The 16,121-nt window shown below is 50.5% G+C and overlaps 1 protein-coding gene across 1 annotated transcript in view; it reads right to left on the bottom strand.

The window, feature by feature from the left end:
• LOC105465374 (synaptonemal complex central element protein 2) overlaps positions 1-13,838 on the bottom strand; it is a 19,307-nt gene extending 5,469 nt beyond the window's left edge. Inside the window, exons 1-2 of the mRNA XM_011713827.2 lie at positions 13,720-13,838; positions 12,818-12,933 (exon numbers count right to left, since the gene is read on the bottom strand). Coding sequence (XP_011712129.2) covers positions 12,818-12,933; positions 13,720-13,734 — 131 coding nt within the window. The 5' untranslated portion in view covers positions 13,735-13,838. The remainder of the gene's footprint in view (positions 1-12,817; positions 12,934-13,719) is intronic.
• Between the last annotated feature and the right edge of the window lie 2,283 nt (positions 13,839-16,121).

A 16,121-nucleotide genomic window follows, 5' to 3' on the forward strand; every position in this document is an offset into this window, starting at 1 on the left:
GGCAACATGGTGAAACCTCGTCTCTACTAAAAAAAAAAAAAAAAAAAAAAATTAGCCTGGCACAGTGGCATGTACCTGTAGTCCCAGCTACTTGGGAGGCTGAGGCAGGAGAATTGCTTGAACCCAGGAGGTGAAGTTGCAGTGAGCCAAGATCATGCCACTGCACTCCAGCCTGGGTGACAGAGCGAAACTCCATCTCAAAAAAAAAAAAAAAAAAAGTACAGGACACTGAGATCAGCACCAGACTCTTCCAAGACTAGCTGATCTGAGAGAGCTACATGGTGGGAGGGGACCCACATTGTTGCCTTCCATGGGTGATACGAGGCATGCTTCCTAGGTTATTCCATTCACACACATGCCCTGAACGATGAGAATGGCACCGCATTTTATAGCTGAAAAAACAGACCAAGACGCACGACTAAATATGCACAAGGTTCCAGACCAAGGAGGTCTGTCTGACCCCAAAGCCCACTGTTATTTTATGACACCAACTCGCTTCTTTGGAATACCAATAATAGTATCAATGCTTTCTTTCTTCCTTTTTTTTATAGAGACAGGTCTTGCTCTGTTGCTCAGGCTGGAGTGCAATGGCACAATCATAGCTCACTGCAGTGTCAACCTCGCAGGCTCCAGTGATCCTCCCACCTCAGCCTCCTGAATAGGTGGGACTACAAGCACGTGCTACCATGCAGAGCTAATTTTTAAAATTTTTAAATAGAGACTGGGGTTCACTATGTTGTTCAGGCTGCTCTCAAACTTCTGGCCTCCCAAAATGTTGGGATTACAGGTATGAGCCACTGTGCCTGACTGATGTAATCAGCAATCTCCTGCAACCTCCACCTCCTGGGTTCAAGCGATTCTCCTGCCTTAGCCTCCCGAGTAGCTGGGACTACAGGTGCACACCATCACACCCAGCTAATTTTTGTACTTTTAGTAGAGACAGGGTTTCACCATGTTGGCCAGGCTGGTCTCGAACTCCTGACCTCAAGTGATCCTCCTGCCTCAGCCTCCCAAAGTGCTGGGATTACAGGGGTGAGCCACCGCACCCAGCCTGATGCTTTCTTAAGTGACCGTCCTGTCATTAACCTGCTGCATCCCTTTCCAAACCTACTGGGTGGTGTTCACCACCTGGGGCTACAGAGTACTTACACCTCCTTGCTCCCACCAGGTGAGGTAAATACCTGTTGAATTATATTTAAAGAGCATTTAAAGAAATGTGCACACACGCAAAAAGTTGTTGATCCCATGCTGTACATGTAACTAATGATATAATTCAAATATTGTGTTAACCAGTGAAATAGTGGCAGAAGAGTGACAACTGTCTAAAAAGCTAAAGAGAATGAAAAATGTTGAGTAATATGTAATGTTATGTAACTTCATAATATTCAATGTAATAAAATGGAACTTCGGTTGGGTATGGGGGAGATGACTAAAATTGAAGCAAAGATCATAAAAATCTAGAAAAATTCTGCATATAGATTGCTCTGCCAAGGTTTTGTTCTCTGCTTTAAAAACAGAACTGGGGCCAGGAATGATGGCTCAAGCCTGTAATCCCAGCACTTTGGGAGGCTGAGGTGGGTGGATCACAAGGTCAGGAGTTCGAGACCAGCCTGGCCAAGATGGTAAAACCCCATCTCTACTAAAAATACAAAAAATTAGATGGGCACAGTGGCGGGCACCTGTTATCCCAGCTACTCGGGAGGCTGAGGTAGTTGAATTGCTTGAACCCGGGAGGCAGAGGCTGCTGTGAGCCAAGATCGTGCCACTGCACTCTAGCCTGGGCGACAGAGCAAGACTTCATCTCAAAAATAAATTAAATTAAAATAAATTTAAAACAGAACTGAAAATTGTGGGTAATGCATTGTGAATGAAGTTTATACTGTGATCTGATAAGGCAACCCATTGGTATTTTAAATTAAGACATATTTTTTCTTCTTCTGATTCTCTGGTTTATTTGACCTGTTTGATGTCTGATCAGTTAGTGGTTCTGGCCAGGTAGAGCTGCCCCTGTGAGTCACAGCTAATATTTCCTCAGCCATGTTCCCGGCACTGAGCTAAGCCACATGCCTTTTCTTCGTGCAGCCTCACGACCACACTTGGGTCGTCTGCTGTTCTCTTTACTTTATGGCTGAGGACATGGGCTTAGAGTGGTTACACCACCTTCTCAAGGTGGAGGACAGTCTGTGGTAGAGCTGGGCTTTGTACCCACTAGGCCTGACTTCCCAGCTGGTATCCTGCTTCCTACTAAGGCACTCAGGCGCCACTCCCCTCCTGGATCTTACATTTCCTCGTCGGCCTCTGAGGTCCTCCAGCTCTGAAAGGCCAAGCCCTGTAGGTGTGGACAGAGCAGTTCCTGAATGCAGCAGGTCACACAAAACCTTAAAGTCAGCTGTGTCCACAAGCAGGTTACTGACTACTTAGAAAAATAAATCTTGGCCAGACATGGTGGCTCACGCCTGTAATCCCAGCGTTTTTGGAGGCCAAGGCTGGTGGATCACCTGAGGTCAGGAGTTTGAGACCAGCCTGGCCAACACGGTGAAACCCCATCTCTACTAAAAATACAAAAATTACCCGGGCATGGTGGCATGTGTCTGTAATCCCAGCTACTAGGCATGCTGAGGCAGGAGGATCGCTTGAACCTGGGAGGCAGAGGTTGCAGTGAGCCGAGATTGTGGCACTGCACACTAGCCTGGGCAACAGAGCAAGACTCCGTCTCAAAAATATAAAATAAAGAAAAATAGGCCGGGCGCGGTGGCTCAAGCCTGTAATCCCAGCACTTTGGGAGGCCGAGGCGGGTGGATCACGAGGTCAGGAGATCGAGACTATCCTGGCTAACATGGTGAAACCCCGTCTCTACTAAAAATACAAAAAAAAACTAGCCAGGCGTGGTGGCGGGTGCCTGTAGTCTCAGCTACTTGGGAGGCTGAGGCGGGAGAATGGCGTGAACCCGGGAGGCAGAGCTTGCAGTGAGCGGAGATCAGGCCACTGCACTCCAGCCTGGGAGACACAGCGAGACTCCGTCTCAAAAATAATAATAATAATAATAATAATTTTCAGCTATCTGAACCAGGCACAGTGGGCTCATGCCTATAATAGCAGCACTTTGAGGGGCTAAGGCAGGTGAATCGTGAGCTCAGGGTTTTGAGACCAGCCTGGGCAGCATGGCAAAACCCCATCTCTACGAAAAACACAAAAATTAGCTGGGTGTGGTGGCGTGCACTTGTAGTCTCAGCTACTTAGGAGGCTGAAGTGAGAGGATCACTTGAGCCCAGCAGTGGAGGCTACAGTGAGCTTGATCATGGCACTGCACTGGAGCCTAGGTGACATGACGCCACTGCACTCCAGCCTGAGCGACAGAGGGTGACCCTGTTTCAAACAAAACAACCACAACACACAAATACATCCCTCCCTTCCCACCCAGTCTCCCCCAGCCAACCACCTCCCTCTTCCCTCCCCATCAAGGCCAGGGTTCTAGAAGGAGCTGCTTACACTTTCTGGGCTTTTTTTTTTTTTTCAGACGGAGTCTCGCTCTGTCGCCCAGGCTGAAGTGCAGTGGCGTGATCTCGGCTCACTGCAAACTCTGCCTCCCGGGTTCACGCCATTCTCCTGCCTTAGCCTCCCAAGTAGCTGGGACTACAGGCGCCCACCACCACGCCCGGCTAATTTTTAGTAGAGACAGGGTTTCATCGTGTTAGCCAGGATGGTCTCGATCTCCTGACCTCGTGATCCTCAGCCTCCCAAAGTGCTGGGATTACAGGCATGAGCCACTGTGCACGGCCTTTTTTTTTTTTTTTTTTTAAAGAGAGAGGAGGGTCTCACCCTGGGCTTCTTTTCTTTTTCTTTTTCTTTTTCTATTTTTTTTTTGAGACGGAGTCTCGCTCTGTTGCTCAGGCTGGAGTGCAGTGGCGTGATCTCGGCTTACTGACCTCGTGATCCACCCGCCTCAGCCTCCCAAAGTGCTGAGATTACAGGCATGAGCCACCACACCCAGCCATCCTGGGCTTATTTTCTTACCCCTCATTCACTTTTCAGTCCATTGCAATCAGATTCCTACCCCGGTTCTCAAATGAAACAGCTCCTACCAGTCCCCATGACCTTGTGGTTACAGCGGTAGACATCTCAGACCAACATGCTGACCTCTTGGCAGCAGCCAGCACTGCTGACCACCCTTCCCTGCTACTCCTGACATGTGGTATCCCAGGGGTCTGTGCTTGGGCCTCTGCTGTCTTCTTCCCAGACACCCTCAATCACACACTTGCTCTGCAGTGAGGCCTCCATGCCTCCTCCCTGCTGGCCCCTGCAGCTAATATTCCAGCCACCATTCCACAGTGCACAGGCTGTTACTCTCCAAAGGCATTCATTCCCGTAGCATGGGATCCCTGAACAGTCCCCTTTCCCACCTACGTCCTGTCTCCTCCGGAAAGTGTTCCTTTGCTGGATTCGGTGCACACAGCACCTACAGTCTCACTGTCTACACCTTGGCCTCCCCTGTAGTCTCCTGAAGGGCCAGGGCCATGTCTCATTCCTTTGTCTTTGTATCTTCAGTACCTACTCCTCATGAGAGAAGCAATAAGTGTGCTGCTAATAAATAAATGACTTGCAAGTACTTTCCATTACCATCCACACTTCGGATTCTATCATCTAGATTCTATCATCCCAGCCCATGCCTCTCTCCTGAGCTCCCAAGAATATATGAAACCTCCCAGTCTCCCCACATGGCTGTCTCAAAGGCATCTGAAACTCTGCATTTGCACAACCAAAAGCATCATCTCCCTGGCAACCCAATTTCATCTTCCCTTCCCTTAGTGAATGACATAAAAAGCCACCTGGTTCCCAAGCCCAAAACTTAGCAGCAAGCCTAGAGTCCGGCTTCTCTCTGTCCCTCCGCATCCTGTCTCAAAATCCTCTCATTTCTACCTTTTTTTATATTTATTTATTTATATATGTATTTGAGATGGAGTCTTGCTCTGTCGCCCAGGCTGGAGTGCAGTGGCGCAATCTCGGCTCACTGCAAGCTCTGCCTCCCGGGTTCACGCCATTCTCCTGCCTCAGCCTCCTGAGTAGCTGGGACTACAGGCACCCGCCACCTCGCCCGGCTAATTTTTTTTTTGTATTTTTAGTAGAGACGGGGTTTCACCGTGTTAGCCAGGATGGTCTCGATCTCCTGACCTCGTGATCTGCCCGCCTTGGCCTTCCAAAGTGCTGGGATTACAGGCGTGAGCCACCGCACCCAGCCTTATTTTTATTTTTAATTTTTTTTTTCAGACGGAGTTTCACTCTTGTTGCCCCGGCTAGAGTGCAATGGCGCAATCTCAGCTCACCGCAACCTCCACCTCCCAGGTTCAAGTGATTCTCCTGCCTCAGCCTCCCGAGTAGCTGGGATTACAGGTGCCTGACAACCATGCCTGGCTAATTTTTGCCTTTTGTTTTTTTTTTGAGACAAGTTCTCGTTCAGCTGCCCAGGCTGGAGTGCAGTGGTGCGATCTGAGCTCAATGCAACCACCATCTCCTGATTTCAAGCAGTTTTCCCATGTCGGCCTGATGAGTAGCTGGGATTACAGGCACCCGCCATCATGCCCATGGGGTTTCACCATGTTGGCCAGGCTGGTCTGGAACTCCTGACCTCAGCTGATCCGCCTGCCTTGGCTTCCCAAATTGCTGGGATTACAGGCGTGAGCCACCGCGCCCAGCACAGGCTTAGTTTCCTTTCTTTTTTTTTTTTTCTTTTTTTTTTTTTTTTTTGAGACGGAGTCTCGCTCTGTCGCCCAGGCTGGAGTGCAGTGGCGCGATCTCGGCTCACTGCAAGCTCCGCCCCGCCGGGTTCACCCCATTCTCCTGCCTCAGCCTCCCAAGTAGCTGGGACTACAGGCGCCCGCCACCTCGCCCGGCGAATTTTTCTTGTATTTTTAGTAGAGACGGGGTTTCACCGTGTTAGCCAGGATGGTCTCGATCTCCTGACCTCGTGATCCGCCCGTCTCGGCCTCCCAAAGTGCTGGGATTACAGGCTTGAGCCACCGCGCCCGGCCTCTTTTTTTTTTTTTTCAAGACAGAGTCTTGCTCTGTCACCCAGGCTGAAGTGCAGTGGCGTGATCTCAGCTCACTGCAACCTCTGCCTCCCGGCTTCAAGCAATTCTCCTGCCTCAGCCTCCCAAGTAGCTAGGATTACAGGTACCCGCCACTGCACCCGGCTAATTTTTGTATTTTTAGTAGAGACTGGGGTTTCACCATGTTGGCCAGGCTGGTCTCGAACTCCTGACCTCGTGATCTGCCCACCTTGGCCTCCCAAAGTGCTGGGATTACAGGCGTGAGCCACCAAGCACAATCTAGCCTTACTGTTTTCTACAGTCCCTCCATCTGCAGCAATTGGGGACCTTCCACAATTTCCCCAAACATGTCAGCCTTTGCCTGGAATGATTTTCCCTGCCTGCCTCCTTCAAAATGGAACATTTGGAATTTTACTTCTCTACCCCCACTACACTTTGGCCTTGCTGGTCACAAAGCTGCCACAGTTTATGAACATCAGTCCCCTGTAGCACATGACACCTTGAGGGTGCAGACTATACCCTACTCATTTGTTCTGCAGCACCCCAAAGGCTTCATCAGTTTGCTGAATATCTAAATGAATGCAGCGCTGACACTGGGACTCCCACACCTCCTCCTACTGAGTTTGCTTTGTTATCTCGACCTCTCCTGGATGCTTTCAACAGTTTCAGACCCTAAAATTAAAATCAATGAGAGCACCAGGTGTTTCTTTGTGTGTGATTGTTCACAACCTGCTTGAGCTGCTAATGGTTCAGAGCTGCTCCTTTCTAAGGCTCAAGGGATGAGGCTGGAACCGGTTTTCATGGCAGCTAAGCAAACAGTTAAAAAAAAAATCACTTGAATTCAGCTAATTCAAGTTTCATGGTAGGACAAAGGCCTGCATCAGATGTCTGCTGAGAGCTTCTTTAGTTTTCCAACCTCTCCTTTGGGGATTTATTCCTTTCGATTTCATTTTTCTTAATACTCAGCAGCTGCATATTAATCAGGATGCTAATGAATCATAGGCTTCCCTGGGCCTGCATTCACCAATTAACTTTAATAAACAAAATGCGCGGTGTCCTCTCTGCTGGCTTTCCCGGTTCCTAGGCCGGCTTCTGTTGCGGAACCCTGGACCGAGGCCAGAAAATGCAAGTCAGCCCTACACAGCACGTTGGGTGTGCATGGCCTGCGCCCGCATTGGGCAGTGGGCTGGGGGCTGTGAACACAGCGCTTCGTTCATCTATTATGGTCTGTCCTTCTAAGAAGTCCCTAATTTGGCTGCGAGGATTAGGACATAGTTCCCAAGCAGGGCCCACGCTGGCAGGGGGCCCAGGAGCTGGGGAGGAAATGGGTCTAAGCGAAGAGACCATCTGTTCGCTCCAGGTAAAGCTGTGATTGGCAGGCGACTGAGCCAGAACCGCCCGCTGGCGGAGCCCTCCCTCCGTGGCCTCTAACAGATATACAAGTAAACAATCCGCCAGCCACTTATGACCACCGCGGGTGGCAGTCCCGGTAGAGGAGGCAAGCTAATCAAACATTCAAGGGGGGAACACAACAGAATCTCTGGCGCTTAGGCAAAACAATGTTTTGCTGAAGTACAGCCAGGAAGGGGGAAGGTTTGAATGGGAGCTGATGAGCCAGTTCCTCAACCTCTCCTTTTCTCTCTGGAAACGTGTTAACATTTTAATCATGTTGCTGAGTATCTGCTGCTGGATCTATTAACTGGCCCCTGCACTGGTTTTAATCCATCTGTTTTTTGGCCCAGAGTTCCCGTGGAGCTCCTTGAAGTCTCTAAATGATTTGCAGCAGTCTGTCTTTTCACTACACAGATCCTGGTCTAAACATGCTATTCCGCAGTAAGGTATTAGCAAACAAACGACTTCAACCATTGCTTCCCTTTTTTTTGGTCTCCAATTGATAGCACACACTAGAAACCATTTCACACCCGTGGCCTGCTTTCCAGCAGAGGAATGTGCCAGGTGAGGGAAGCTGACTGCTTTCTGCCTGGAGTCCTCAGGGCCCTGTCCTGACCCTCCTCTCACTCCTTCCCCAGGTGAGTTCATTCATTCCACAGCTGCTGCTGAAACAGTGATTCCCACAGCACCATCTCCAGCCCCTCGCCCCATCCCGAGTTCCGGGTCAGAAAGTTCAACTGTATCCTGGACAGGTGGATGTCCCTGGCCACCTAAAATGGCTCAGAAAAACAAGGACAACACGGAACTCGTGTTCTTGTCTCTGCCAAGAAGCCACCACCTACTGGAAACCACAAGCTGGAAAGCAGGCAACAGTGATGTGCTGGTAAGCATTTAGCAACTGGCTGTGTGATGGGGGGAAGCCCTGATTCATAGCGTTTGCCAGTTTCCGTGGTGCAGAGCCTCCCACCATAACCAACTTCAGGCTACCAACATGAAGACAAGACGCTAAATGCTAAGTTGGGAAGAGATGTGTAGAATCGGCTCTTGCAAGCCGGTAAGAGTTCGCTCCAGCACGTCATGGCCGGGAAACATCCTCCCTCATCCCCTTCCTGTGCCCCATGGTACAAGGCACTCCCTCCACCTGCCCTGCTAAAGGCCACGCCCCCACAGAAGCCTCTCACTAGGCCTCCCTACATTCACACATTCTCCCTCCCAGCCATTCTCTACAAAGCAGCCATTTTTAAAATTAATAGTATTTTTTGAGACAGAGTTTCGCTCTTGTTGCCCAGGCTGGAGTGCAGTGGCGCAATCTTGGCTCAGTGCAACCTGCGCCTCCCGGGTTCAAGTGATTCTCCTGCCTCACCCTCCCAAGTAGCTGAGATTACAGGCATGCACCACCACGCCTGGCTAATTTTGTATTTTTGGTAGAGACGGGGTTTTGCCATGTTGGCCAGGCTGGTCTCGAATTCCTGACCTCGGGTGATCCATCTACCTCGAACTCCCAAACTACAGGCGTGAGCCACCGTGCCCGGCCTGCAGCCGTATCTTTTTATAACTGGAACCTGAGCATGTCACTTCTGTGAGCCAGCAGTTCCCTTCCTAGGTATGAGTATGCCCAGGAGAAATGAAATCATCTGTCTACACGCAAACTTTTCTAAATAGATTTCATAGCAGTGCTGCTCGTAACAGCGAAAAAGTGAAAACCACCTGAATGACTATCAGCAGATGAATGGATAAACAAAATGCGGTAGACTCATGTGGAATATTATTCAGCCATTGAAAAGATGGAAGTCCAGATGCAGTGGCTCACGCCTGTAATCCCAGGACTTTGGGAGGCCTGTACCCAGCCTGGAGTGATGAAGATGTTTTAAAGTTGACTATGAGAATGGTTGTCCAGCTCTGAATATACCAAAAGCAATCAAATCATACACTTTCAAGGAGGTGAGTTGGGCGCGGTGGCTCATGCCTATAATCTCAGCACTTTGGGAGGCCAAGATGGGCAGATCACGAGGTCAGGAGATTGAGACCATCCTGGCTAACATGGTGAAACTCCGTCTCTACCAAAAAAAAAAAAGCCAGGCGTGGTGGTGCATGCCTGTAGTCCCAGCTACTCGGGAGGCTGAGGCAGAATTGCTTGAATCCAGGAGGGGGAGGTTTCAGTGAGCCAAGATTGCACCACTGCACTCCAGCCTGTGCGACAGAGCAAGTCTCCGTCTGGGGAAAAAAAAAAAAAAAAAAGAGGTGAACTGGATGGTATGTGAATTATATCTGAAAGCTGTTACTGAAAAAACCTCTAGGGTAAAGTCTGTAGCCCACAAAATGCCTCATGACCTGGCCCCTTCTGCAGCCCTCACCTTGCCCTCACCTTTGTACCCCACTTGCCCAGCCACACTGGCCTTCCTTCAGCTCCCCGAATGCCACAAGCAGGGACTTTGCACAAGCCCTTCTCTCAACTCCTCCTTCCCCGCCCAGCCCACACCTTCTGCTTCCACATCTCTTCTACAAGGACACCTTCCCTGGCTCCACGTTCGTCTGGCTGCCCCCAGGGGAAAGGTCTCCCAGCACCATGATCTGTTCCGTGTTGGTGCTTGGTCAGATGCAAACACCAGGAGGGTATGAGCATGTCTGTCTGGAGGACGGGGGTGTCCCTGCTGCCAATTACAATACCTGCCATATCAGCCTCTTTCCCCGAGACAGAGTCAGGCTCTGTTGCCCAGGCTACAGTGCAGTGGTGCGATCTTGGCTCACTGCAACCTCTGCCTCCCAGGTTCAAGCAATTCTCCTGCCTCAGCCTCTGGAGTAGCTGGGATTACAGGCACACGCGACCACACCCGGCTAATTTTTTGTATTTTTAGTAGAGACAGGGTTTCACCATGTTGGCCAGGCTAGTCTCAAACTCCTGACCTCATGATCCACCCACCTCTGCCTCCCAAAGTGCTGGGGGCCAACATCAGCCTTCTTGCTCTTTTGAGAACACATCAAGCTTATTCCTACCTCAGGGACTTCATACTTGGGGCCCCCTCTTCGTGGAAGTTTTGAGCCCAGAATGCCTCCTGGCTGGCCCCTTCTCATGTGACCTCTTCAGAGTTCTCCAACTGCTCTAAGGTCCCTGTAACTCTACTTGCTCCTTACTATATTTTGTTTCTTCATTCCACTTACTTGCCACCAGTTGAAATGACATTATTTACTTATTTATTTTTGAGACAGGGTCTTGCTTTTCCAGTGCAGTGAAGCAATCATGTCTCACTGCAGCCTCGACCTTCCGGGCTCAAGTGGTCCTCCCACTTAAGCCTTCCAAGTAGCTAGGACCACAGGTGTGTGCAACCACACCGTGCTGATTTCTTTCTTTTATTTCTTTTTGGAGAGATGTGTCTCCCTCTGTTGCCCAGGCTGGTCTCAAACTCCTGGGCTCAAGGGATCCTCCTGTCTTGGCCTCCTGAGTAGCTAGGACTACATGTGTGTACCACCACGCCTGGCTGATTTTTGTATTTTTAGTAGAGACGGTTTCACCATGTGGGTCAGGCTGGTCTCAAAATCCTGACCTCAAGTTATCTGCCAGCGCCAGCCTCCCAAAGTGCTGGGATTACAGGCATGAGCCACCGTGCCCAGCCTCTACTAAATATATATATATATATATATATATATATATATATGTATGTGTGTGTATATGTATGTGTGTGTGTATATATATTTTTTTTTTGAGACGAGTCTTGCTCTGTCACCCAGGCTGGAATGCAATGGCATAATCTTGGCTCACTGCAATCTCCGCCTCCCAGGTTAAAGCAATTCTCCTGCCTCAGCCTCCTGAGTAGCTAGGATTACAGGCATCTGTCACCATGCCTGGCTAATTTTTGTAGACACAGGGTTTCCCCATATTGGCCAGGCTGGTCTTAAACTCCTGACCTCATGATCTGCCTGCCTCGGCCTCCCAAAGTGCTGGGATTACAGGCACGAGCCACCAGTGCCTGGCCTACTAAATTTTTTTTTTTTTTTTTTTTTGAGACAAAGTCTCACTCTGTCGCCAGGCTGTAGTGCAATGGCATGATCTTGGCTCACTGCAACCTCTATCTCTGGGGTTCAAGTGATTCTCCTGCCTCAGCCTCCAGAGTAGCTGGGACTACAGGTGTGTGCTACCATACCCAGCTAATTTTTGTATTTTTAGCAGAGGCGGGGTTTCATCATGTTGGCCAGGATGGTCTCCATCTTTTTTTTTTTTTTTTTTTTTGAGATGGAGTCTCGCACTGTTGCCCAGTATGGAGTGCAGTGGCACGATCTCGGCTCACTGCAACCTCCGCCTCCCGGGTTCTTGCCATTCTCCTGCCTCAGTCTCCCGAGTAGCTGGGACTATAGGCGTCCGCCACCACGCCCAGCTAATTTTTTGTATTTTTAGTAGAGACGGGGTTTCACTGTGTTAGCCAGGATGGTCTCGACCACCTGACCTCTTGATCCACCCACCTCGGCCTCCCAAAGTGCTGGGATTACAGGTGTGAGCCACCACTCCTGGCTTTTTTTTTTTTTTTTTTTTTTTTTTTTTGAGACGGAGTCTCGCTCTGTCGCCCAGGCTGGAGTGCAGTGGCCGGATCTCGGCTCATTGCAAGCTCCGCCTCCTGGGTTTACGCCATTCTCCTGCCTCAGCCTCCCGAATAGCTGGGACTACAGGCGCCCGCCACCTCACCTGGCTAGTTTTTTGTATTTTTTTAGTAGAGACGGGGTTTCACCGTGTTAGCCAGGATGGTCTCGATCTCCTGACCTCGTGATCCGCCCGTCTCGGCCTCCCAAAGTGCTGGGATTACAGGCTTGAGCCACCGCGCCCGACCTTTTTTTTTTTTTTTTGAGACAGAGTTTCGTTCTTTTTGTCCAGGTTGGAGTGCAATGGCGCGATCTCAGCTCACCGCAACTTCCACTTCCCAGGTTCAAGCAATTCTCCTGCCTCAGCCTTCCGAGTAGCTGGGATTACAGGCATGTGCCACCATGCCCGGCTAATTTTGTATTTTTAGTAGAGATGGGGTTTCTCCATGTTTGTCAGGCTGGTCTCAAACTCCTGACCTCAGGTGATCCACCCACCTTGGCCTCCCAAATTGTTGGGATTACAGACATGAACCACTGTGCCCAGTCAATATATTTTAATAAATTAGCCAGACATTCTGGCATGCCTCTAATCCCAGCTATTTCGGAGGCTGAGGTGGGAGGATCACTTGAGTCTGGGAGGTGGAGGTTGCAGTGAGCTGTGATCATGCCGCTGCACGGTGACAAAGCAAGATGCTGTGTTAGGAGGAAAAAAAAAGAAAGAAGCAGACACTGGCAGAGCCTTGGGGAAGAAAACGGTGAATGAGAGGGACCCAGGGGCCCGTGTGGACCCACAGGGCTGGGATCTTCCTCACCTAGCTGGCCCTCCACCAGCTTCCTCCTTGCAGTTCTCTTCCCACCGCTGATGCTCCTTGCTGTCCCCCAAGGGCTGTGGCTCCTGGTCTTTGCACTTCACATGGGGCACGTCCACCTGCGAGCACAGTCAGGAGGGAGGCCAAGGAGGGAGGATAAGGAGTGAACAGATCGTCCTCCTGCCGACCCTTCAACCCTGGGCACCTCTATGTGCCGCTGCGGGACGGTGGGGACCCGCAGGAGAGACAGGCAGGGCTGGGCAGGTGCCATGAGGGCAGGGGCGTGGGGTGAAAGGACACTGTGTCCCTAGGGGACACCTGGACACCAGACCTAGAGCGGCCGGGTGAGGGCAGGACTGTAGGAATGTAACTGGGGGACCTGGGCTCCTAACTGGTATGTGTGTTGGCTGGAGTCCTTCCAGAAAGAAGAGGTAGGAGAAAAGAAATGAGGCTGGGCGTGGTGGCTCACGCCTGTAATCCCAGCACTTTGGGAGGCCGAGGCGGGCGGATCACAAGGTCAGGAGTTCGAGAACAGCCTGGGCAATATGGTGAAACCCCGTCTCTACTAAAAATACAAAACTTAGCTGACGTGGTTGGGGCATGTCTATAATCCTAGCTACTTGGGAGAAAAGAAATGAAAGAAACGGGTGCGGTGCGTGGGTTTTTGTGCCTTTCTCTACTCCATTTCGGCCACGCGCCATGTGTGGAAATCAGACCGTCAGTGCGTCAGTCAGGGCCGGGTTCAGTCAGTCAGGAAATATGGGGCCAGGCCTGATGAGAGGAAGCCCCAATAGCAAAGGACAAGCGGCGGGGCTCAGGTCCGCTGGAGAAGGCTGGGATCGCAGCCGTTCCCTGCCCATCTGTCCGCCCGCCCCACGCGCGCGAAGGAAACAAGCGCCGCGTACTCCCTGTCGCTCCATTACGTATTTTCCCGCCTTCAAGCTCGCACCATCTGCGCATGCGCCGACCCGCCCCTGGTGAGCTCCGCGCCGGCGCGTGCTTGTTGTGTGACTCGTGCTCCCAGCCCCGCCCCCTTTGAGAACTTGCGCGGCCAATGGGGCGGGGCCGACCGTTAAGCAGCAGTTTCGTGGTCCTGGGGCTGCGCGCGCAATAGGCGCTGCTGGAGAACAGGAGGCTAAGCTCTGTGTGCCCGTGTGTGCCCCTGTGAGGCTCCAGGGTCACACGCAGCGCTCAGGTTATAGGGATCTCAGAGAGTCCTGTATTTATTCTGTACATCTAACTTCATCCACTCTGCCTTGGAAAATATTCTCAATGACAATTTTCTTTTTTTTTTTTTGAGACAAGGTCTTGGTCTGTCGCCCAGGCTGGAGTGCAGTGGTGCGATCATGGCTCACTGCAGCCTCGACCTCCCAGGTAGCTGGGACTACCAGTGTCATCCACCACGCTCTTTTACTTATTTATTTATTTTCAGACAGAGTCTCGCTCCGTCACCCAGGCTGCAGTACAGTGGAGCGATCTCGGCTCACTGCAAGCTCCGCCTCCCGGGTTCACGCCATTCTCCTGCCTCAGCCTCCTGAGTAGCTGGGACCACAGGTGCCCGCCACCCTGAGGCAGAATCGCTTGAATCTGGGAGGCGGAGGTTGCAGTAAGCTGAGATCATGCCACTGCACTCCAGCCTGGGTGACAGAGTGAGGCTCCGTCTCAAAAATAAATAAATAAATAAATAAACAAACACATATACACATAATTATATATATTTTTTCCTGTAGAAATGAGAATTCTCTGTGCTGAGCCCAGGCTGATCTCCAACTTCTGGGCTCAAGCCATCCTCCCATCTTGGTTTCCCAAAGTGCTGTCTCAAAAAAATAAATTATCTGACCTACCCTATTGACTGTAGGTCATAAGACCTCCGTTTCAAAGAAGTTTCTGCCCCACACAAGGCCTACCTATGTAGATTTTTCTTGGTCTGAGCATGCATTCCTGAGATTCCAAGAAGAATCTAGACAAACAGGCCTTGCTGGCTTTCCCGACTCAACCTATTAGTATTAGACAACCCCCCCACCTTTTTTTTGAGTCTTGCTCTGTTGTCCTGGCGACACTGGAGTGCAGTGGCGAGATCTCAACTCACTGCAACCTTGGCCTCCCGGGTTCAAGCGATTCTCAGCCAACCGAGTAGCTGGGATTACAGATGCACCATGCCCAGCTAATTTTTGTATTTTTAGTAGAGATGGGGTTTTTCCATGTTGCCCAGGCTGGTCTCAAACTCCTGGCCTCAAGTGATCCACCCGCCTCAGCCTCCCAAAGTGTTGGGATTACAAGCGTGAACCACAACACACCCTTTTTGTCCAATTAGATTTCTACCTGGGTGTTCAAACTTTGTTGAACCTAAGCATAAGACACTTTTCATTAATCAGGCATGGTGGCAGGCACGTATAATCCCAGCTATTTAGGAAGCTGAGGCAGGAGAATCCCTTGAGGCTGCAGTGAGCCAAGATCACCCGTACACTCCAGCCCAGTCAACAGAGCCAGACTCCATCTCTAAACAAAAGTTTCCCCTTATCTCTGGGTCTTCATTCTGAAGGCTTGTCAGGTAACACTATGATCAAATACATTCGTATTCCTTTTCTCTTATTAATCTGCCTTTTGTCAGTAATTTTTAGTGAAACTTCAGAGAGCAATAAGGAAGCTTTCTCTTCATCCCTACACAGCCGAGGTTCAGATTTGATGGAAATGGCAACAGATTCCAGGGTACTTATGTTTATTTAGACACATAAATATGTATTTATTTAATGACAGGGTCTCACTCTGTTGCCCAGGCTGGAGTGCAGTGGTGTAATCACGGCTCATTGCAGCCTCGACCTCCCAGGCTAAACTGATCTACCTGTCTCTGGAGTACCTGGGATTATAGGCATGAGCCACCATGCTGAGCTAATTTTTGTTTTTTGGGGACAGGTCTCTCTCTGGCCTATGCTGGAGTGCAGTGGTGTGATCTTGGCTCTCTACAACCTCCACCTCCTGGGTTCAAGCGATTCTCCCACCTCAGCCTCCCAAGTAGCTGGGACTACAGGTGCCTGCCACCATGCCTAATTTTTTTTTTTTTTTTTTTGAGACGGAGTCTCGCTCTGTCACCCAGGCTGGAGTGCAGTGGCCAGATCTCAGCTCACTGCAAGCTCCGCCTCCCGGGTTTACACCATTCTCCTGCCTCAGCCTCCCGAGTAGCTGGGACTACAGGCGCCCGCCACCTCGCCCGGCTAAGTTTTTGTATTTTTAGTAGAGACGGGGTTTCACCGTGTTAGCCAGAATGGTCTCGATCTCCTGACCTCGTGATCCGCCCGTCTCGGCCTCC

Source organism: Macaca nemestrina, chromosome 20, assembly GCF_043159975.1.
Source record: "Macaca nemestrina isolate mMacNem1 chromosome 20, mMacNem.hap1, whole genome shotgun sequence".
NCBI lineage: Eukaryota > Metazoa > Chordata > Mammalia > Primates > Cercopithecidae > Macaca > Macaca nemestrina.